This window comes from Oryx dammah, unplaced genomic scaffold, assembly GCF_014754425.2.
Source record: "Oryx dammah isolate SB20612 unplaced genomic scaffold, SCBI_Odam_1.1 HiC_scaffold_21, whole genome shotgun sequence".
In the NCBI taxonomy this organism is placed as follows: Eukaryota; Metazoa; Chordata; class Mammalia; order Artiodactyla; family Bovidae; genus Oryx; species Oryx dammah.
This window is the reverse complement of record NW_024070205.1, coordinates 22,401,548-22,418,433: the sequence shown is the minus strand read 5'-3', so window position 1 is coordinate 22,418,433 and position 16,886 is coordinate 22,401,548. Positions and strand designations below refer to the sequence as shown.

Below are 16,886 nucleotides of genomic sequence, written 5' to 3'. Positions count from 1 at the left end.
GAAGAGTTTGAAAGGAATGGGAGCCTCGACCAGGAACAGAACAAGCAGAAACAGAAAAGTAAAAGGAACAGGAATGACCCTAGGTCTGGAAGCTGGGAGATAAGGGGATACACTCAGGTGTCCCCCCAGCATCCCAGGGGAAGAGCTATGTAGATGGAGTCAGAGCTGTTTGGCAGTGGGGAACGTTCATTCTTCTTAAGGCCTAACGGAATTGAACTCTGTTTAAGATATGATTGTCTTGGTATTATAAAATCAATAGCCCTCACCCAGGATCTACGATGACAAATTCCAGCCAACCTAAGTCAGATGCAACCCCTGAATGCTTTAGGCATCAAGAAACATAATAAAAAGGAGGAAAAGCCTCCTTTCTTTAAAGCCTCACAATGCAATTAGCATCCCTCTTCTCCTAAGTCCCTGGATGGACTGGGTTTGTGTCTGGAAATTAGCGATGAGTGAAGTTCAGAGTGTCTGGTGGTTCATTTGGAATAGTTTATGCCATTTAATTTTATAGCCCATCACTCATGCAGACATTGCTCAGGGCACTTATTTTATAGCAATAGGAAATGTTATGGGGAGGAGGAGGGAGCTAATGGGGGAGGTGAAAGGAAAGGGCTTGGAGAGGGTGAGTGTGGGAAGCAAGCCCATGTGGACAGGGTACAGGGGGAGGGCTGCTCAAGTGCCACTGCAGGGACATCGTCAAGAAAGAAAAATGTAGGAGCAGTCCTGAACAGGAGTAGATCTCAAACAAGAGCAACGAACATCTACTGCAGCTGCAATTCTAAGTTTTGTTTTAAGGTCTGCTGACACCAGGATACATCCTTTGACTCTCTGATTTCCTGCCAAGGTCAAGGGTGTGATGATAAAGAGCTGGCAGATATTTGATGAAAGGAGAGGCCATCCCATCCAGAAGTCCTCTGATCCCTTACTCTCCTGGCACAGTGTCTCCTAGGGTCCCTATTTAGGGAGCCTCCTGCAGGTCTGACCTCGAACCTGGCCAGCTTGCCTATGATCAAGGCATGCCTGTGATTCATTCACTTCTTCATAGGCTTCCAACAGCCACCCTGTCTGGCTAGAAGCCAACTAGGAGTCTATCCTGCTGCTGATAAACCAATATCCACCACTCCAGTGGTGCTAGTGGTAAAGAACCTGCCTGCCAATGCCAGAGACACAAGAGACATGGGTTCAATCGCTGGATTGGGAGAAGGGCATGGCAACCCACTCCAGTATTCATGCCTGGGAAACCCTATGAACAGAGGGGCCTGGTAGGCTACAGACCATAGGATTGCAAAGAATCAGACATGACTGAAGTGAATTTGCAAGCAGACACCACAGATGGGTAGGGAAGCTGAATCTTGGAGTAACTGAGTGGATTATATTCAAGACCAGAGGCAGCTAATTAGAAAGGAGCTGAGAGGCATTTATATCTAACTTGGGGCATCTACCACCACCTTGCTTTCAAATCTCCTCAAGAGTGAAAGCCTGAGATGGGCAGCCAGTCCCAGTTGTGTAGTAGGACCCGAGGGGACAAGGGCACAGTCTGACACCAAGCTGGCTTCAGTAGCACTGTGACTTGGGCAGACCTCATGCAGATTGGACTTCCTCATCTGTAAAAGCCTCGGCATGACCACAAGTGTTACCTGCGGTCATATATGGGAAGTATTACTTGGTGTCGTACCTGGCCACTACATGCCCACAACACCTGTCCCTACCTCCTAAGCAGGGCAGCCTCCTTGGTCTTCAGGGCTAAGGCGGGAGGCCTAGGAGGGTCAGCACTTAGTAATATCCTAGGAGGCTCGCTGCTCATCTCAGAGAAGTTAGAGATAGAATGGCTCTTGGAGGCAGAGCCGAAAGTCCAACAAGCCTTGATGTTTTCCCCCATGAGGACTCTAAGCTCTTCCTTTATCTGAAACACCGTTGCATTTCCATCCTAGAAATGCTGACGTATAGCCAAGAAGCCCGTTCATTTGATAGGCACGTTCTCAATTTGGCTGATGTGAGGGTTCAACTAAGCCTTGAGCTTTGATGTACCCCATCTGTCACAGGGGTAGCAGTAACCCTCTGTCCCAACCAGCTTAGCAGGATTGGGCCTGGGGTGCCCATCCTTGGACCCAGGATGCACAAGTCATCAGAACTCCAGCCGGGGACTCTGCAGCCTAGGGTGTGGGAAAGCAAGTACCTACTGGTCCCACCTGGCAGTTTTCCCTGATACATCTTTTCCTTAGGCCTGCAGGTGCTGCTGCCTGAGTACTTGCGTGAGCGCTTTGTGGCCGCTGCACTCAGCTACATCACTTGCAGCTCCGAGGGCGAGCTCATCTGCAAGGGGAATGACTGTTGGTGCAAGTGCAGCCCTACCTTCCCAGAATGCAACTGTCCTGACGCCGACATCCAGGCCATGGAGGACAGCCTGCTGCAGATCCAGGACTCCTGGGCAACTCACAACCGGCAGTTCGAGGAGTCAGGTGAGCAGTGGGTTGGCCCAGATTTCCTCCCTGTGAATGGGAGGAGGCCATGAGGTACTCCACGGGACACTCAGCTTGGTTCCTGACTAAGCCACGTCACTGGCCTGTGACATCCAGCAGGTTATATCACCACCCCAAGTCTTAGTCGTTTTCTTTTGTTGTATATGCAAATAGACCTAATACCTACCAAAGAGATGCATTTCAAGGACCTAATAAGCTAAGGTAAATATAATCAAGGCCATAGACCTCATCTATCTTGTTTCCATAGATTCCACAGTACCTGCACATTAGGTGTACAGTGAATATTTGTTGAGTGAGTGAGGTGCGTAGCATGTTTCTAGGAGTCACTAGTTCATGCTGATGACTGCTTAGTGCAAGTATAACTGATATCAGTGTCACCTTGAGACTTAGATTCAGAGGACTGGGTTTTGAGTTCTTATTCTGTGTTATGGATTGAATGTTTGTGTCTCCACCCCCCAATTCATATGTTGAAAATCTAATGCCCAAGGTGATGGTATTAGGAGGTGCGGACCTGGGGAGGTGATTAGGTCATGAGAGCAGAATCCTCATGAATGGGACTGGCACTCTCATATAAAAGGGGTCCCAGGGGATCCCTTACCTTTTCCACCACGTGAGGACCCAGCAGGAATTCGGCCATTTTCAGCCCAGGAGAGGACCTTCGCCAGAACCTGGCCGCAGCCTCTTGACCTTGGACTTCCAGCCCCTGGAAGTACATTTTGGTTGTTTATAAGCCATCCATTCTGTTGTATTTTGCTGTAACATCTTGGGAAAACCTAATACTCTCTATTACTGACCCTTTGTATGACTTTGATTTAGCCATGCAGCCACTCAGTGCCTCCATTTCTTCATCTGTAAATGTAGGAAAATGATAGCAATTGGTGGATGGAAGACTCATATGGAACAATGTGGGTAAAATTATAAAGAACTCTGCATGATATACATTTCACTCCTACGTGAATAATAGTTATGTGGATATGTCTCAGAAAACAATATTAGATAAAACAAGGCAAATGAAAAAGGCTATGTGTTACATACATATTTATATTTATGTAATACTATATATAATACTATAATATAATAAAGTATTAACATAATGCATATTTAGTACTATTTATTTGATATTTAAAAACATACTAGCCAACACTTAATATTTTCATGGATAAATGTATTCAGAGAAAATGTTAAAAAAAATATGATAACAATAAAACATTTAAGAAAGTAGTGACATCTAGATAAAGACAGAGGGGAAGTTTAGAGCCTTCAAGTATATTTGCTTTGCCTATTTCTTAAAAAAAAAAATCTGAATTCAATATAGCAAGATGGCAGATCTAGGTGGTGGACTTGCGGGAGTTTATTTTGTTATTCTCTGTGCTGTTGTGTATACTTAAGTGTCTTATGAGAAGAAGTATGCACATACTAGTTGTTAATGTCATTACTAGGTGTGATTTTTCCAGTCATCTGGGTGGGGGGCGAAGAACCAGGGGCTGGAGAAATCAGAATCAGAGTGGAGGACCCAGGCACTGCCAGCTCAAGTCTTAGACGAGGTATTCAGTAGCTGAGGAGAATAGCAACCCTGGCTGCATTGGACCGGGGTGGTGGCATTGGGATGGTAGTATGGGAAGGTAGTTCAGACGGTAGTGGGATGCTTGCATATGTAGGCAAGGACTTTGGGCTCTCAGCACTATGAGTTACTGCTAATGAGTGAAGGAGGGCTATTCGGACCGCTATCAGGAGACCTGATGGCTTCAGGTCCTAAGTGAAAGCAGATTTGTGGACAGAGATCTGAGCATGACTTCAGAAAACACATTGTTCCCAGGAAGCTCTGAGGAGAACTCAGACTTGTAGTAGGAGCTAAGAACCAGAAAGCACTCTGCTTCTGGACTAACTTCAAAAAAGTATGGATATCTAGCCAAGGTGTGTGTGTTCGTCGCTCAGTCACATCCGACTCTTTGCAACCCCACAGACTATAGCCTGCCAGGCTCCTCTGTCCATGGGATTCTCCAGGCAGGAATACTGGATGGTCTGCCATTCCCTTCTCCAGAGGATCTTCGCGCCCTGGTCTCCTGCATTACACGCAGATTCTTTACTGTTTGAGCTACAGGAAGCCCTTAATCTGGTCAAGGGGTGAATCTCAAAAGAGAGGAAGGATGTGCTAGAGTCAGAGAGTAGGATGTTGGGTAGAGAGGCTGGTCTCAGGAACTGAAAGCCTTCTAAGACTGCTGAGGTGGGTGTTCTGTCTTCTGTGCCCACATTTGCCAGTCTTGCCCACCCTCACCTTAACCAGCGTCCCTAAGGGGGCTATGGTGTGATCCAAGAAGGTTGTGCATAATTTATAAGGAAGTATTAATGCCAAAAGAGATGCGTCCCAAGGTTACTGGCCACATGGGTGGTGACAGAGGTGTGTTTTGAAATTCAGAAGCATATTAGAGAGAGGATGGAGGGGAAAGAATCCTGGAGCCTTATCTTATGGTATGTCAATCATTTCTCAATAAAGCTGTTTAAAAAGAAAGAAATCAAAAGTCCTGGGAGAATGGCGTGAAGCCTCCTGCCTCATACAGTGATGGATAGGCAAGCTGGGTCTTGGGGGTAGAGGGGCCTCTTGCCCAGCCAGGGTCTGAAGGGCACCCCCTCAGCTCAGCCCATGTGTCCTTACCCACAGAGGAATTCCAGGCCCTGCTGAAGCGGCTGCCGGATGACAGATTCCTGAACTCCACAGCCATCTCCCAGTTCTGGGCGGTGGACACCAACCTGCAGCACCGCTACCAGCAGCTGGGAGCCAGCTTGCGAGTGCTGTTCAAGAAGACGCATCGCATCGTCCGCCGGCTCTTCAACCTCTGCAAGCGTTGTCACCGGCAGCCCCGCTTCCGTCTGCCCAAGGAGAGGTGAGCACCCCTGTGTCTGAGCCAGAGCCACGCCGCCCACGACAGTGGCTGAGGCCCTGGAGGGCCCCTGTCCAACACGGCAGAGCTGGGCGTGCTGACCCACATGTGGCCTTCCAGAGGCTCCCGTTATCTTGACCTACTTGCACTTCAGTCTCAATTATGAGATGTGTCTGAAGTGGAAAAAAAAAAAAGAGAAGCTAATTTTACTTTTATATAAATTATAGTCAATTCGAATGTTGCTCTAATAATACTCTAATTCTCACTCACTCATTTCCATTTTAATAAGTCTTTGAGGAAACGAAAGGGTGGAGTTAAAGCTCACACACTGATTATGTATGATGAGAAACACACACAGTAGATCATTTCCAACAGCAACTCTGCTCTGAGTCACAGGAGCGAAGGGAGCTGAAGCCCTGTGCCCTTAGGAACAGAGGGGGCTGGGTCATCACTGGCCTTCAAGCATCCATCACTCATTCACACATGCATTCAACAAGCCTTTGTTGAATCTACCTTATATGGCCTAAGATTAACCCGTGAGAGCATTTGTTAATTGGAAAGATATAATAAATATATAGGAACATCAAAACTAGAAAATTATTACTATGCAGCAGCTACTTAATTTCATGGTGCATGCTTAGTTGCTTCAGTTGTATTCAACTCTTATGACCCCATGGACTGTAGCCCACCAGTCTCCTCTGTCTATGGGGATTTTCCAGACAAGAATACTGGAGTGGGTTGTCATGCCCTCCTCCAGGGGATCTTGCCGACCCAGGTATTGAAGCAGCATCTCTTATGTCTCTTGCATTGGCAGGCAGGTTCTTTAACACTAGCACCACCTGGGAAGCCGAAATTCATGTTGGTAGAACATAAATCAAAGACATGTCCTAATAATAGCAAAGGTCCAAGAGAAAAGCCTCCTGGGAGAAGGACATCTTGACCAGATTGTCCAGGAGGAGATGAAAGTGGGCTGGTGCTTGTGAGCCAGAGCCTCCCAGGAGAGGGTGCTGCCCTCACAGGAACCCAGAGGCACACCTCTGACTGAGGCACAGGTGACAAGGGGCACACGAGTGGAGAGGACAGACCAGCAAGGGCTTTTGAGAAAGGTTCTTTTTCTCCCAAGAAATAGTTAAGAAATGCTTACCAGGCCCCAGAAACAAGCCTAGTTTCTGAAGACACGTTGGTGAAGAATGCAGTTTCCCTGCTGTCGTGGCATTTGCAGGGGAGCCGTCTGTGAACAAGTCAACGGTAAACAAACACAATCCATTTTGATACTGATCGTGGCTGGATCACATCAAAGCAGCGTGATATGAGAGAGGGGCTGGGTGGTGCTTTTGAGGGGAATCACGGAAGACCTCTTTGAGGAGGTATCATAAGAACTGAAATTTAAATCTTGAGAGAGGGAACCAACCATAGAGAAGTCCTGTCCTTGACAGGAGAGTTCTAGAAAGGACAGATCTGGATTGTGAAGAGGGAAAGAGGTGGGCACATCGTTGGGAGGTTTGGAGAGCCAGTTGTTGGAAGATCTTACGTAAGAGGCTGAAAACTGGATACGGAAGACGCTGAGCTCTTCTGTAGGCTTTTGAATGGGGGAATGAGGTGGTACTTGGGAGGATGAGTGCACGTTTGATGTCAGACCTTTCTGATGCTCATCCATTGGACACCCAGCTCCAGGCCTTGCTGGTCATCCCAAAGTGGTACAGTAGGGTTCCCGCATTCAGAGAACCTGGGGCTTTTATCTTCCTCATCAACTTCCCTATTAGCCTCCTGGCACCTCAGGGAAGCAGCAGTGTGTGGCTTCCTGTGACTCTTGGTTCATTTCTGTCTCCCTCCCACAGGTCCTTGCCCTACTGGTGGAACCGTATCCAATCCCTCCTCTACTGTGGGGAGAGCACCTTCCCTGGCACCTTCCTGGAACAGAGCCACAGCTGCACCTGCCCCTATGACCAGTCTTCCTGCCAGGGCCCCATCCCCTGTGCCTTGGGCGAAGGGCCCGCCTGTGCCCACTGTGCCCCAGACAACAGCACCCGCTGTGGGAGCTGCAACCCGGGCTATGTGCTCGCCCAGGGGTTGTGCCGCCCTGAAGTGGCCGAGTCCCTGGAGAACTTTCTGGGGCTGGAGACGGACCTGCAGGACCTGGAGCTGAAGTACCTGCTGCAGAAGCGGGACAGCCGCATCGAGGTGCACTCCATCTTCATCAGCAACGACATGCGTCTGGGCACCTGGTTCGACCCCTCCTGGAGGAAGCGCATGCTGCTCACCCTCAAGAGCAACAAGTACAAGCCTGGGCTGGTGCACGTGATGCTGGCCCTGTCCCTGCAGATCTGCCTCACCAAGAACAGCACCCTGGAGCCTGTCATGGCCATCTACGTCAACCCCTTTGGGGGCAGCCACTCCGAGAGCTGGTTCATGCCCGTGAATGAGGGCAACTTCCCTGACTGGGAGAGGACTAACGTGGACGCAGCCGCCCAGTGCCAGAACTGGACTGTCACCTTGGGCAACAGGTGGAAGACCTTCTTTGAGACGGTCCACGTTTACCTGCGGAGCCGAATCAAGTCCCTGGACGACAACTCCAACGAGACAATCTACTACGAGCCCCTGGAGATGACCGATCCCTCCAAGAACTTGGGCTACATGAAAATCAACACCTTGCAGGTCTTTGGTTACAGCCTGCCCTTTGACCCGGATGCCATCCGGGACTTAATTCTCCAGTTAGACTACCCATACACACAAGGTTCCCAGGACTCTGCCCTCTTGCAGCTCATCGAGCTTAGGGACCGGGTCAACCAGCTTTCTCCACCTGGCAAGGTCCGGCTTGACCTTTTTTCCTGCTTGCTCCGGCATCGGCTCAAGTTGGCCAACAACGAGGTGGGCAGGATCCAGTCTTCTCTGAGGGCTTTCAACTCCAAGCTGCCAAACCCTGTGGAATACGAGACTGGCAAACTCTGTAGCTAATAGGGGACCCACTCCAGCACTGGGCAGGGAAGGGAGCCACAAATCCGGGGTGCGGAGATCATCCAAGCCCTGACCTTAGTGCCAACAGGGTGCTCCCTGAAGACTGTCAGCACCCAGAAGATGGGACCTTGGGGCTTGGACTGAAGCAGGCAGGAGAGAGAGAAACAATCACTGCACACATGCACAACACACGTACCCACACACACACACACACACACACACACACACACACACACACTCTCACACCAGGAGGTGACCACTCAGCAGCCCTGAAGCTGTAAAGTCGGTGCTTTCTCAAATGAATGCAGTTGAAGGAGAGGAGCCAAGGGAGAGATTCAGTAAAAGAACCAGCCAAACCCAGCAACACACAAATCCTTGAAAGTGATTCTTATCATTTAAGAGAGCAAGACAGAACAACAACGAGAGGGGTAGGAACACCGCCCCCCGCCTCTGCGGAGTCATTTTTGTATTCTTTTTAACCAGATTTCTTAAAATGGCGCTGTTTCGTGATTCCCCCATGTTGGTTCTTACTCTTTTGTATGCTGCCTACACTGAGCTCTCCAGACACGGACTGCTCCTCAAGCTGGCTCCCTTGGGAAACAAGTGTCACCCACAGAGGACTGCTCAGGGCAGGCAGGCAGCCGAGTTTCCCACCCCTCCCTTAGCTCCTCTGCTTCCTTGACCTCCCCAGTTTCAGGGCCTGGCTGCCTCCATGTTCTGCTCATGATCCAGCCAGAGCGTCTCTTCTAACAGCATCTGTTCTGTCCAAGAAAGCAGCTCTGTCAAGTTAGAGACCATGTATAGGGAAATTTTTTTTTTTTTTAAGAAAAAAGAAAAAACAAAAATATTCATTTTGTGATTGTTTTTCTTGTCAATCAGCTCCAGCCACATGAACATATGAGGTAAAACTGATCCGGTTTAATACATATATTTTTTAAAAAGACCTTTTTTAGGGGAAAAATGAGAGCGGAAAGAAGAAAACGATAGTTTCCTGGGCTGCTTGGATTTTTAAAAATTGCTCTGTGTGTGACATGTGGGCGCCCCATGGATGGAGGATATTGCTGTGTAGGAGGCTGGGTGATTAGTGAACACGCAAGTGAAGGCATGTCTGGCTTGACTGTGTGTGTGTGAGAGAGAGACAGAGACAGACAGGTTGGGATGGACATTCGATAAAGAATGGAGTGAGGCAGAACTCTTCCAGAGAATTATCGGCTCATCCCACACCTTTTATCCCAGGTGTGAGGGCTGACACAGGTCCTAGAACCAAGACCACCTACCATCAGGAGAAGAGTATGAAAGCTCTTACTCTTTCGGAAAACTGCAGCCATTGGTCTAGGGTAGATGCCTGCTGAGGGTGGGGGTGGGGGGGGGCTCCCCTTGCCCACCATGCTGCGGACATCAGGAGCATTTTCCATACTCTGCATCTTGTGGTGTGGGATCTCCCTTTGCTAAAATTGGGAACCATGCAGCTATGGCCTTGGTTTTCTCCCTTCTGTCTGATGACTACTTCCCCAGCCTTAAAAGCAGGCTTGACATAAGCCACACAGAATAATTCATCCTTCTCCCTTAGTGCCTCCCTCAGGTGGTATGAGAAGCATTTCATAGCAAATCTTTTGGAGAACCAATTCCCTGTCTATTCTCCACATGATCCAAGTACAATGCGTAGGCATGACAACCCCCATTTTATTCAGGCAGAAGTCACCAGGTACATACTAAGTACCTCATTCCCTACCTGTGGTACATCTCGGTTGGTACAAAATGAACTGGGAGACAGAAAGGATGGTCATGTGTCTCTGCCCAGGGCTGTCTACATTTATTGTTGTATAGAGAGAAGAATTCAGCATTCTAATACTATACCATCAATCCAAGACGACTTGAAATCCTTGGTAGACATAAGCAGCCTAGGGCATTTCTTTCTTTACAACTCCCCTAAAGGCTTTTAGTGTAGAAATCTAGAGTGATGGAATGATGTGGGGACGAACGCAGGTATTGGGTGCCTATTAATGTTTCAATCACTGCTTGCTTCAGGGAGTATCAAGTTCCTCTTCTGTGGAACATGGAGCCAGCAGATGTCATTTTCATCGGTGGGGGTGTTGATGTGCCAGAGCAGTGTGCTTTTGTTGAGAAAGGGATTGCAACTAGTTGTAAGGCTTTGATAGCTTTCCTGGATGGGGTTTGAGAGGTGTAAGACAGGAGAGTCTGGTTGTCTGCATGCCATCGGATTGGGTGGGCAAAGGGTTTCACCCACAGATGAAAGGCACATCGTGCATAGCAATGTTCAGAGTGTGGAGGACAGCAATCGAGAAAGTGTTGTGCACAAAATTAGCAGTTGGATCCTCAGCACCACGAAGGTCATTGGCCCAGTGGGAACTGAGTCAGTACATGTGGGCTCACGTCCCTCCTGAGCCAGTGTCCCAGCTGAGGGTGGGGGAGATTTCAGCTGTCAGTCTCTGAATTGGAGAGCAGACCAGGGAAGAGCCCACCTACAGGGTTATTAGGAAGGATGCTACATCTCCTTATCTCAGACTCTCTGTCTTAGGAAAGCTCTGGGAAGATTCTGGTGTGAAATGGTTTTGAAAATATGTGCATTCGGTTACAAAAATTTTCACATCTTGCCTGCTTCAAGGTTTAAACCATGAAGCTGAGTGTACCAACTCCATCTAAAAGTAGTATTTGTTTTTGTTGTTTGGTTGCTAAGTTGTGTTTGACTCTTATGCGACCCCATGGACTGTAGCCCACCAGGTCCCACTGTCCATGGGACTTACCAGGCAAGAATACTACAGTAGATCGCTATTTCCTCCTCCAGGAGATCTTCCCAACCCAGGGACTGAACATGCGTCTCCTGCATTGGGAGGTGTATTCTTTACCGCTGAGCCACCAGGGAAGCCCAAAAGTACTATTATAGGTTGGTAAGTATTTAGGAGTGCCCATCTGAGCCAAGAAGTAAGCACCATTTTGATAGAAGGCCTAAAAGACATTACTAATTATAGTAGTAGACAAGTTTATATTTGACCTACTCACCTGTTATCTGTGATGGATGCCTGACACCTCTGTTCTGAGACAGTGATGGGGTAGCTGGTATAGAAGAGCTTAGATCAAAGCAGCAGACCAAAGACTCAGGTTCTAGAAGAAGAGGGAGAGTCAAGGATGTGTAGGTTTTCTTATGAGGCTTTTAAAGGCTTGAATTCAGTATGTGTTTCTCAGACAGCTAGGCTGAGAAATGCCATAATAAGGAAAGGCCATCCCCAAATGTTTGCCTAAAGATTCTACAATAATCAGAAGATGTGACTTACCCATTCTCAGACAATTGCAAATAAAGAATCGTCACTAATCAGTATTAGGTTGTCAATGTTGGTGAACTCATTGTGGAATTAAAAGCCAAATCATAATTCAGTTAGTGGATATAACAATTGGAAATTCAAGCTTTAATTGTAACCCCTGAAGAACTAATACATCAAATGCTAATCTGCCCTAATACTTGAGACTAATACCACTAATACTAAATTATATATTTAACACCTTCTACTGATAATATGGAGAAGGCAATGGCACCCCACTCCAGTACTCTTGCCTGGAGAATCCCATGGATGGAGGAGCCTGGTGGGCTGCAGTCCATGGGGTCGCTAAGAGTCGGACATGACTGAGCGACTTCACTTTCACTTTTCACTGTCATGCATTGAAGGCAATGGCACCCCACTCCAGTACTCTTCATTGGAGAATCCCATGGATGGAGGAGCCTGGTGGGCTGCCATCTATGGGGTCGCACAGAGTCAGACATGACTGAAGCAACTTAGCAGCAGCAGCAGCTGATAATATAATACATACTTATGCATTCATAGCCAAAAACAGAAATGAAGATTGCTCCTAATACTGAATATCAGATACAGTTCAGATCTGGTTCCTGATATGAAAATGGTGAAATTTTTCTAAATTTCACTAAATATGAAAATAGTGATCATGATGGGCAGAACTGCCTTGAGTGGACAGAAGACATTGCCTACATGATGTCTTGCCCCAAAATAGCACTTCTAGTGGCTGTAATTTCATCATGTAAGTTTATTCTCTTGCATACAAAAGAGACCTTTTTGCTATTATATTTTGTTTAAAAAATATGCTGAGGAAGAAATAGTCAAGTTTAGCTCAATGGCAAACTGGAGGATTACATTTTTGGAACTAGAAGTTTTTTAGAGGTCATCCAGTCTACTGATTTCTGACATGAGGAAGAGGTAACGGAACTTTGCCAAGGTTGTATCTATTAACAGGACTAGGAATGGCAGTCGAATCTGCTTTCTCTACCTCTTTCTCTGCCAGTAAATGACATCTGCATCTTGGGAGATGACAAGGACCCAGTTCAGGGCTTGGAAGTATGAGGGTGGAGAAGCAAAGACCATTTTCCAGAAAGCAGAAGAGGACTACTAAAGAGGCAAGAATGGGACTTCCCTGGTGGCCCAGTGGTTGAGATTTGTCTTGTTAATGCAGAGAACACAGGTTCGATTCCTGGTCAGGAAATTGAGGTCCCACATGCCACAGGGCTACTAAGCCCATGCACTGCAACTAGAGAAACCCCTGTACACTGCAATGAAGACCCAGCACAGACTAAATAAGTAAATAGGTGAAAGAATCCTTACATCTTTTCTTGGGATTTTTTTCTAGCAAAAATAATCAGTGGCTATAACAAATAAAAGAGAAAAGACTTAAGTTTCTCCCGTGGGAAGCTCTAAACACAGAGTAGACATGTTTCCATCTGAGATGGAGGGATGAACTTTCTAGTTTCCTGATGACTCTATCAGTTCAGTGGTTTTTAATTATAGCATCCTGTCACTAATTAGACTTTGAATATCTTCACAAATCTGATAGTTTCTGCAAAACATCTTCCATGTAAAGGTTAAAGGCATCTGGGTACCACTAACCTCCAAAGGCCTTAAACTATATAATCACCATGGCAACACTCTGCTGTGCACTAAGAGTCCTTGCTTCTTGCAGAGGAAGAGCAAGAGTCTGTGGACTGAAGGAGCCATCCAAGACACAAAGCTAAGGCCTGCACTCCAGATCCGGAAAGATAAGATGGGGAAATCCAGGTGCTATGACTAGGTTGAAGACATATACCTTTCTTCTGGTTTCTTATTCTGGTTCTGCCACCAGCCAGTTCTGTAACTGTGGACAAGTCACTCCACCTCTCTGGGAGTTTGTATCCCTGTGGATGAGGGAGTTGGGTGTGCTCTGTGGGTACTGGAGAAAACTTCTAGGGCTATCCTTTTATGATATTCAAAGCAGGGTGATACCGAAGACACATAAGCCATCCATCACACAGACCTGGATTCCCATGTTGGCTCCACACTTATATTTAAGTGACCTTAATTCTTAGTTTATTCTCTTATCTCTAACCCAACAGCTTCATTCCTACCTCCCTAAGGTATTTTTTTTTCCTCTCTCTCTCTGAACACTCACTTCTCAGCATACTTTCAACATATTTTCCAACATCCAGGATATTTGTGTACCTTCAGTTCTCTAAAACTCAAGTCCATTACTTCTTTCCCTCTCTCCTTTCTTCCTTTCCTCCTTCTTTTATATATTCATCTGGGTCATGAAGAGTTGTACAATATAAAGTGAGGGATGGGAATGCATAAACCAATCACAGTGGTGCGTTCTCTAGCAGAGATGTGCAGTCTTGATGGAGCACAGGAAGGGAGCAAATCCCTTCCTGGATGACACATGGGTGACATCAGTTATGAACCTTCTAAGAGCTATGGAAGCAACACTCCATGTCTCCAGATGACCTACATAGTTATGAGGCAAAGACTGAGCACCTAACGTGTATCTCCCCTCCCAGAGGGCACAGAAGAGCAACGACAGTAGCAGAGCCTCACTGAAGGCTCACACTTCATCTGGCTGGTACCCTTATTTACAGCTCCTGAGCCCCATGTCAGCAGCTTGTAATGCACTCCAAGACACTCATAGCACCGCCCTGGGCGATCTGTTTGGTGGAGGAGATGCCTCCTCCCCTGGAGGGTGAAGAGTTCTAAAATCAAGGCTCCCCAACTTTAATGTGTATATGATTCACCTGTAATTTGAACTCAGCTGGTCTCTAGGCATCCAGATTCTGTGTTTCTAGGAAGCTCCCAGGTGCTGCTGCTGCTGCTGAGCTGAAGATCACACTTGGAGGAGCACTCTTTTAGAGAGGATGTCTGTCATCCTCCTTCAGTGCTCAGGACTCAAAAAAAAAAAAAAAAGCCTCCAAGAAAGAACAGGGGCTAAGGAAGCAAAGGGTCAATGGTGTGATGACTTGCTTATGAAAATCTTGGAGTTCCCTTTGCCTTTAATCTCTCAACTGGTTAGGGGGCAGATGCCTGACCTATATATACCAGTAGTCTAAGAAAAAGAGAGAGAGAGAGAAAGGAGAAAGGAAACTTAACTAAATCAAAATCCTATGGGCTGAGAGCTAGCCTGCTTGTGAATGTGTTTACAGGTAAGCAGTCTCACAGACTGGCTGAATCATGCTGGCTGAGTAAAAGGCTTTTCCCCCCAAGCCTATCAGAGTAAATCTGTTCAGAAGTGGGATAGGGAGTACCTGTCACTCTACAGAAACATACATCAGATGAGATGATTAAATCTGCAGCAGCAATGTGCAAGCACCCAGAGGCCCCAGACTTCAGACTGCTAAGGTGCCATGCCACCTCCAGGCACCTAATCTAAGAAATAAAATGAATTATTTCTGCTTTTCAATTCTGTCCTCCTCTCTTCCAGTCTGTGTGATTACTGCCCTTGCATCATTAATAAAAACAGCCACCAGGATTTATGTAGGGTCATTCTTCCAAGGATCTCAAACTTGGAGGAATACATCAATCAGTGTTATTTATTGAGCATTTTCAGATAGGAGAACTGGGGAGCTAAAAACACCCATGTATTTAGTATGTACATTCCCTTAATTCAAAAATTTTGCAGGTGAATTATAGAATGAAACGTAGGAGAGGCTGTACAGCTAAGTGAAAGCAGAAGCTGGATTTAGCATGCTTTCGGTAGTCAGGCTGCTTTGGTTCAGATCCCATCCCTGTCATTTACAATTGTGAAGGGCGGGATATGTCATTTCATCTGTTTTAGCCTCAATCTGCACATCTGTAAAAGCGGGGCGATAACTCTGTGTATATCATAGGATGTTGTGATGGTCAAATAAGGTCAGTCCTGGAAAGGGTAGAGTAAGATTTAGTTGCTAAGTCGTGTCCTACTTTTTGCAACTCCATGGACCATAGCCCCCTAGGTTCCTCTGTCCATGAGATTTTTCAGGCAAGAATACTGGAGTGGGTTACCATTTGCTCCTCCACGGTATCTTCCTAACCCAGGGATTGAACCTACATCTTCTGTATGTTCTGCATTGCAGACAGATTCTTTACCTGCTGAGCCATCAGGGAAGCGCAAGCTCACAGCACATATTATATTAGATAGTTTCCACGTTTAGAGGAAAGAAAAGGAAAGGGAAGCAAAGGAAAGGGAAAAGAAATATTCATACTACTCACAGGCAAACTTCGTCCTCGAAACAGAAAACTTCTTCATCTGGGGCCCTTACATCAGTAGAAAGGTCTTCAATGACAGTTTTGTGGCAGACATAGATAAGTCATTCAAACAGATATTTCTTAGATAAATCCTCTAAAAAAAAGCAGAGAATATAATATTATAACATCACTTATCAAAATGCCCGTGTCTGACTAGGTTACATGGCCCAGGTACATTGTTTCTGATGATATAAATTATTAGAATGATAGAGCTTGAAGCATCCGAGAGAATGGCTAGTTAACATTCCCATTAGACCGTCTCTTTCAAAGATGTGTGTCTTTTTCAAGAGTGCACATCTTAAGTGCACTTCTAGCAAGTACCGGATTGCAGGCAATTCCTAGTTGAATTCCATGATGGAAAACCAGGATATTTTTAGATACAGACAGAGGGAGGCAGAGTGTCTCCTCCAGTTCCATTAGAAGTAGAAGACATATGTGAATAGACAGAAAGGTGGGGAAAGTGGTACCTAAGAAGTGGTAGCACCATGAGCCTAGGCACATATTCCTAGACACAGTGACAAGTCAGCCTGATGTTCACATTCCAGACCCATCCTCCTGCCCTCCATTCTTTTCTTTTTAAAACACCAGTTCTGGGACTTCCCTGGTGGTTCAGTGGCTAAGACTCCATGCTCCCAATGCAGGAGGCCTGGGTTCGTTTCCTGGTTGGGGAACTAGATAGATCTCACATGCCACGACTAGAAGATCCTGCATCATGCAATGAAGATCAAAGGTCCAATATGCTGCAACTAAGACCTGGCACAGTCAAATAAATAAATATTAAAATAAAATACTAGCTTTATTGAGATGCAATTCACATACTATGAATTTCACTTCTCGAAAGTGTACAATTCAGTAGTTCTTATTCAAAAATTTGTGCATCAAGCACTACTAATTCCAGAACATTCACCTGACCCAAGAAAGAAATCCTGTAACTACTGTCAGCAGTCACTCTGCATTCCTCACTGATCCTCAGCCCCTGACAACGACTAATCTCTTTTCTGTTTCAGTGGATTTGCCTATTTTGA

The 16,886-nt window shown here is 46.4% G+C and overlaps 1 protein-coding gene across 1 annotated transcript in view; it reads left to right on the top strand.

The window, feature by feature from the left end:
* BRINP2 (BMP/retinoic acid inducible neural specific 2) overlaps positions 1-8,525 on the top strand; it is a 141,269-nt gene extending 132,744 nt beyond the window's left edge. Inside the window, exons 6-8 of the mRNA XM_040263916.1 lie at positions 2,223-2,459; positions 5,140-5,362; positions 7,198-8,525. Of these exons, the coding sequence (XP_040119850.1) occupies positions 2,223-2,459; positions 5,140-5,362; positions 7,198-8,314 (1,577 nt within the window). The 3' untranslated portion in view covers positions 8,315-8,525. The remainder of the gene's footprint in view (positions 1-2,222; positions 2,460-5,139; positions 5,363-7,197) is intronic.
* Positions 8,526-16,886: the final 8,361 nt, after the last annotated feature.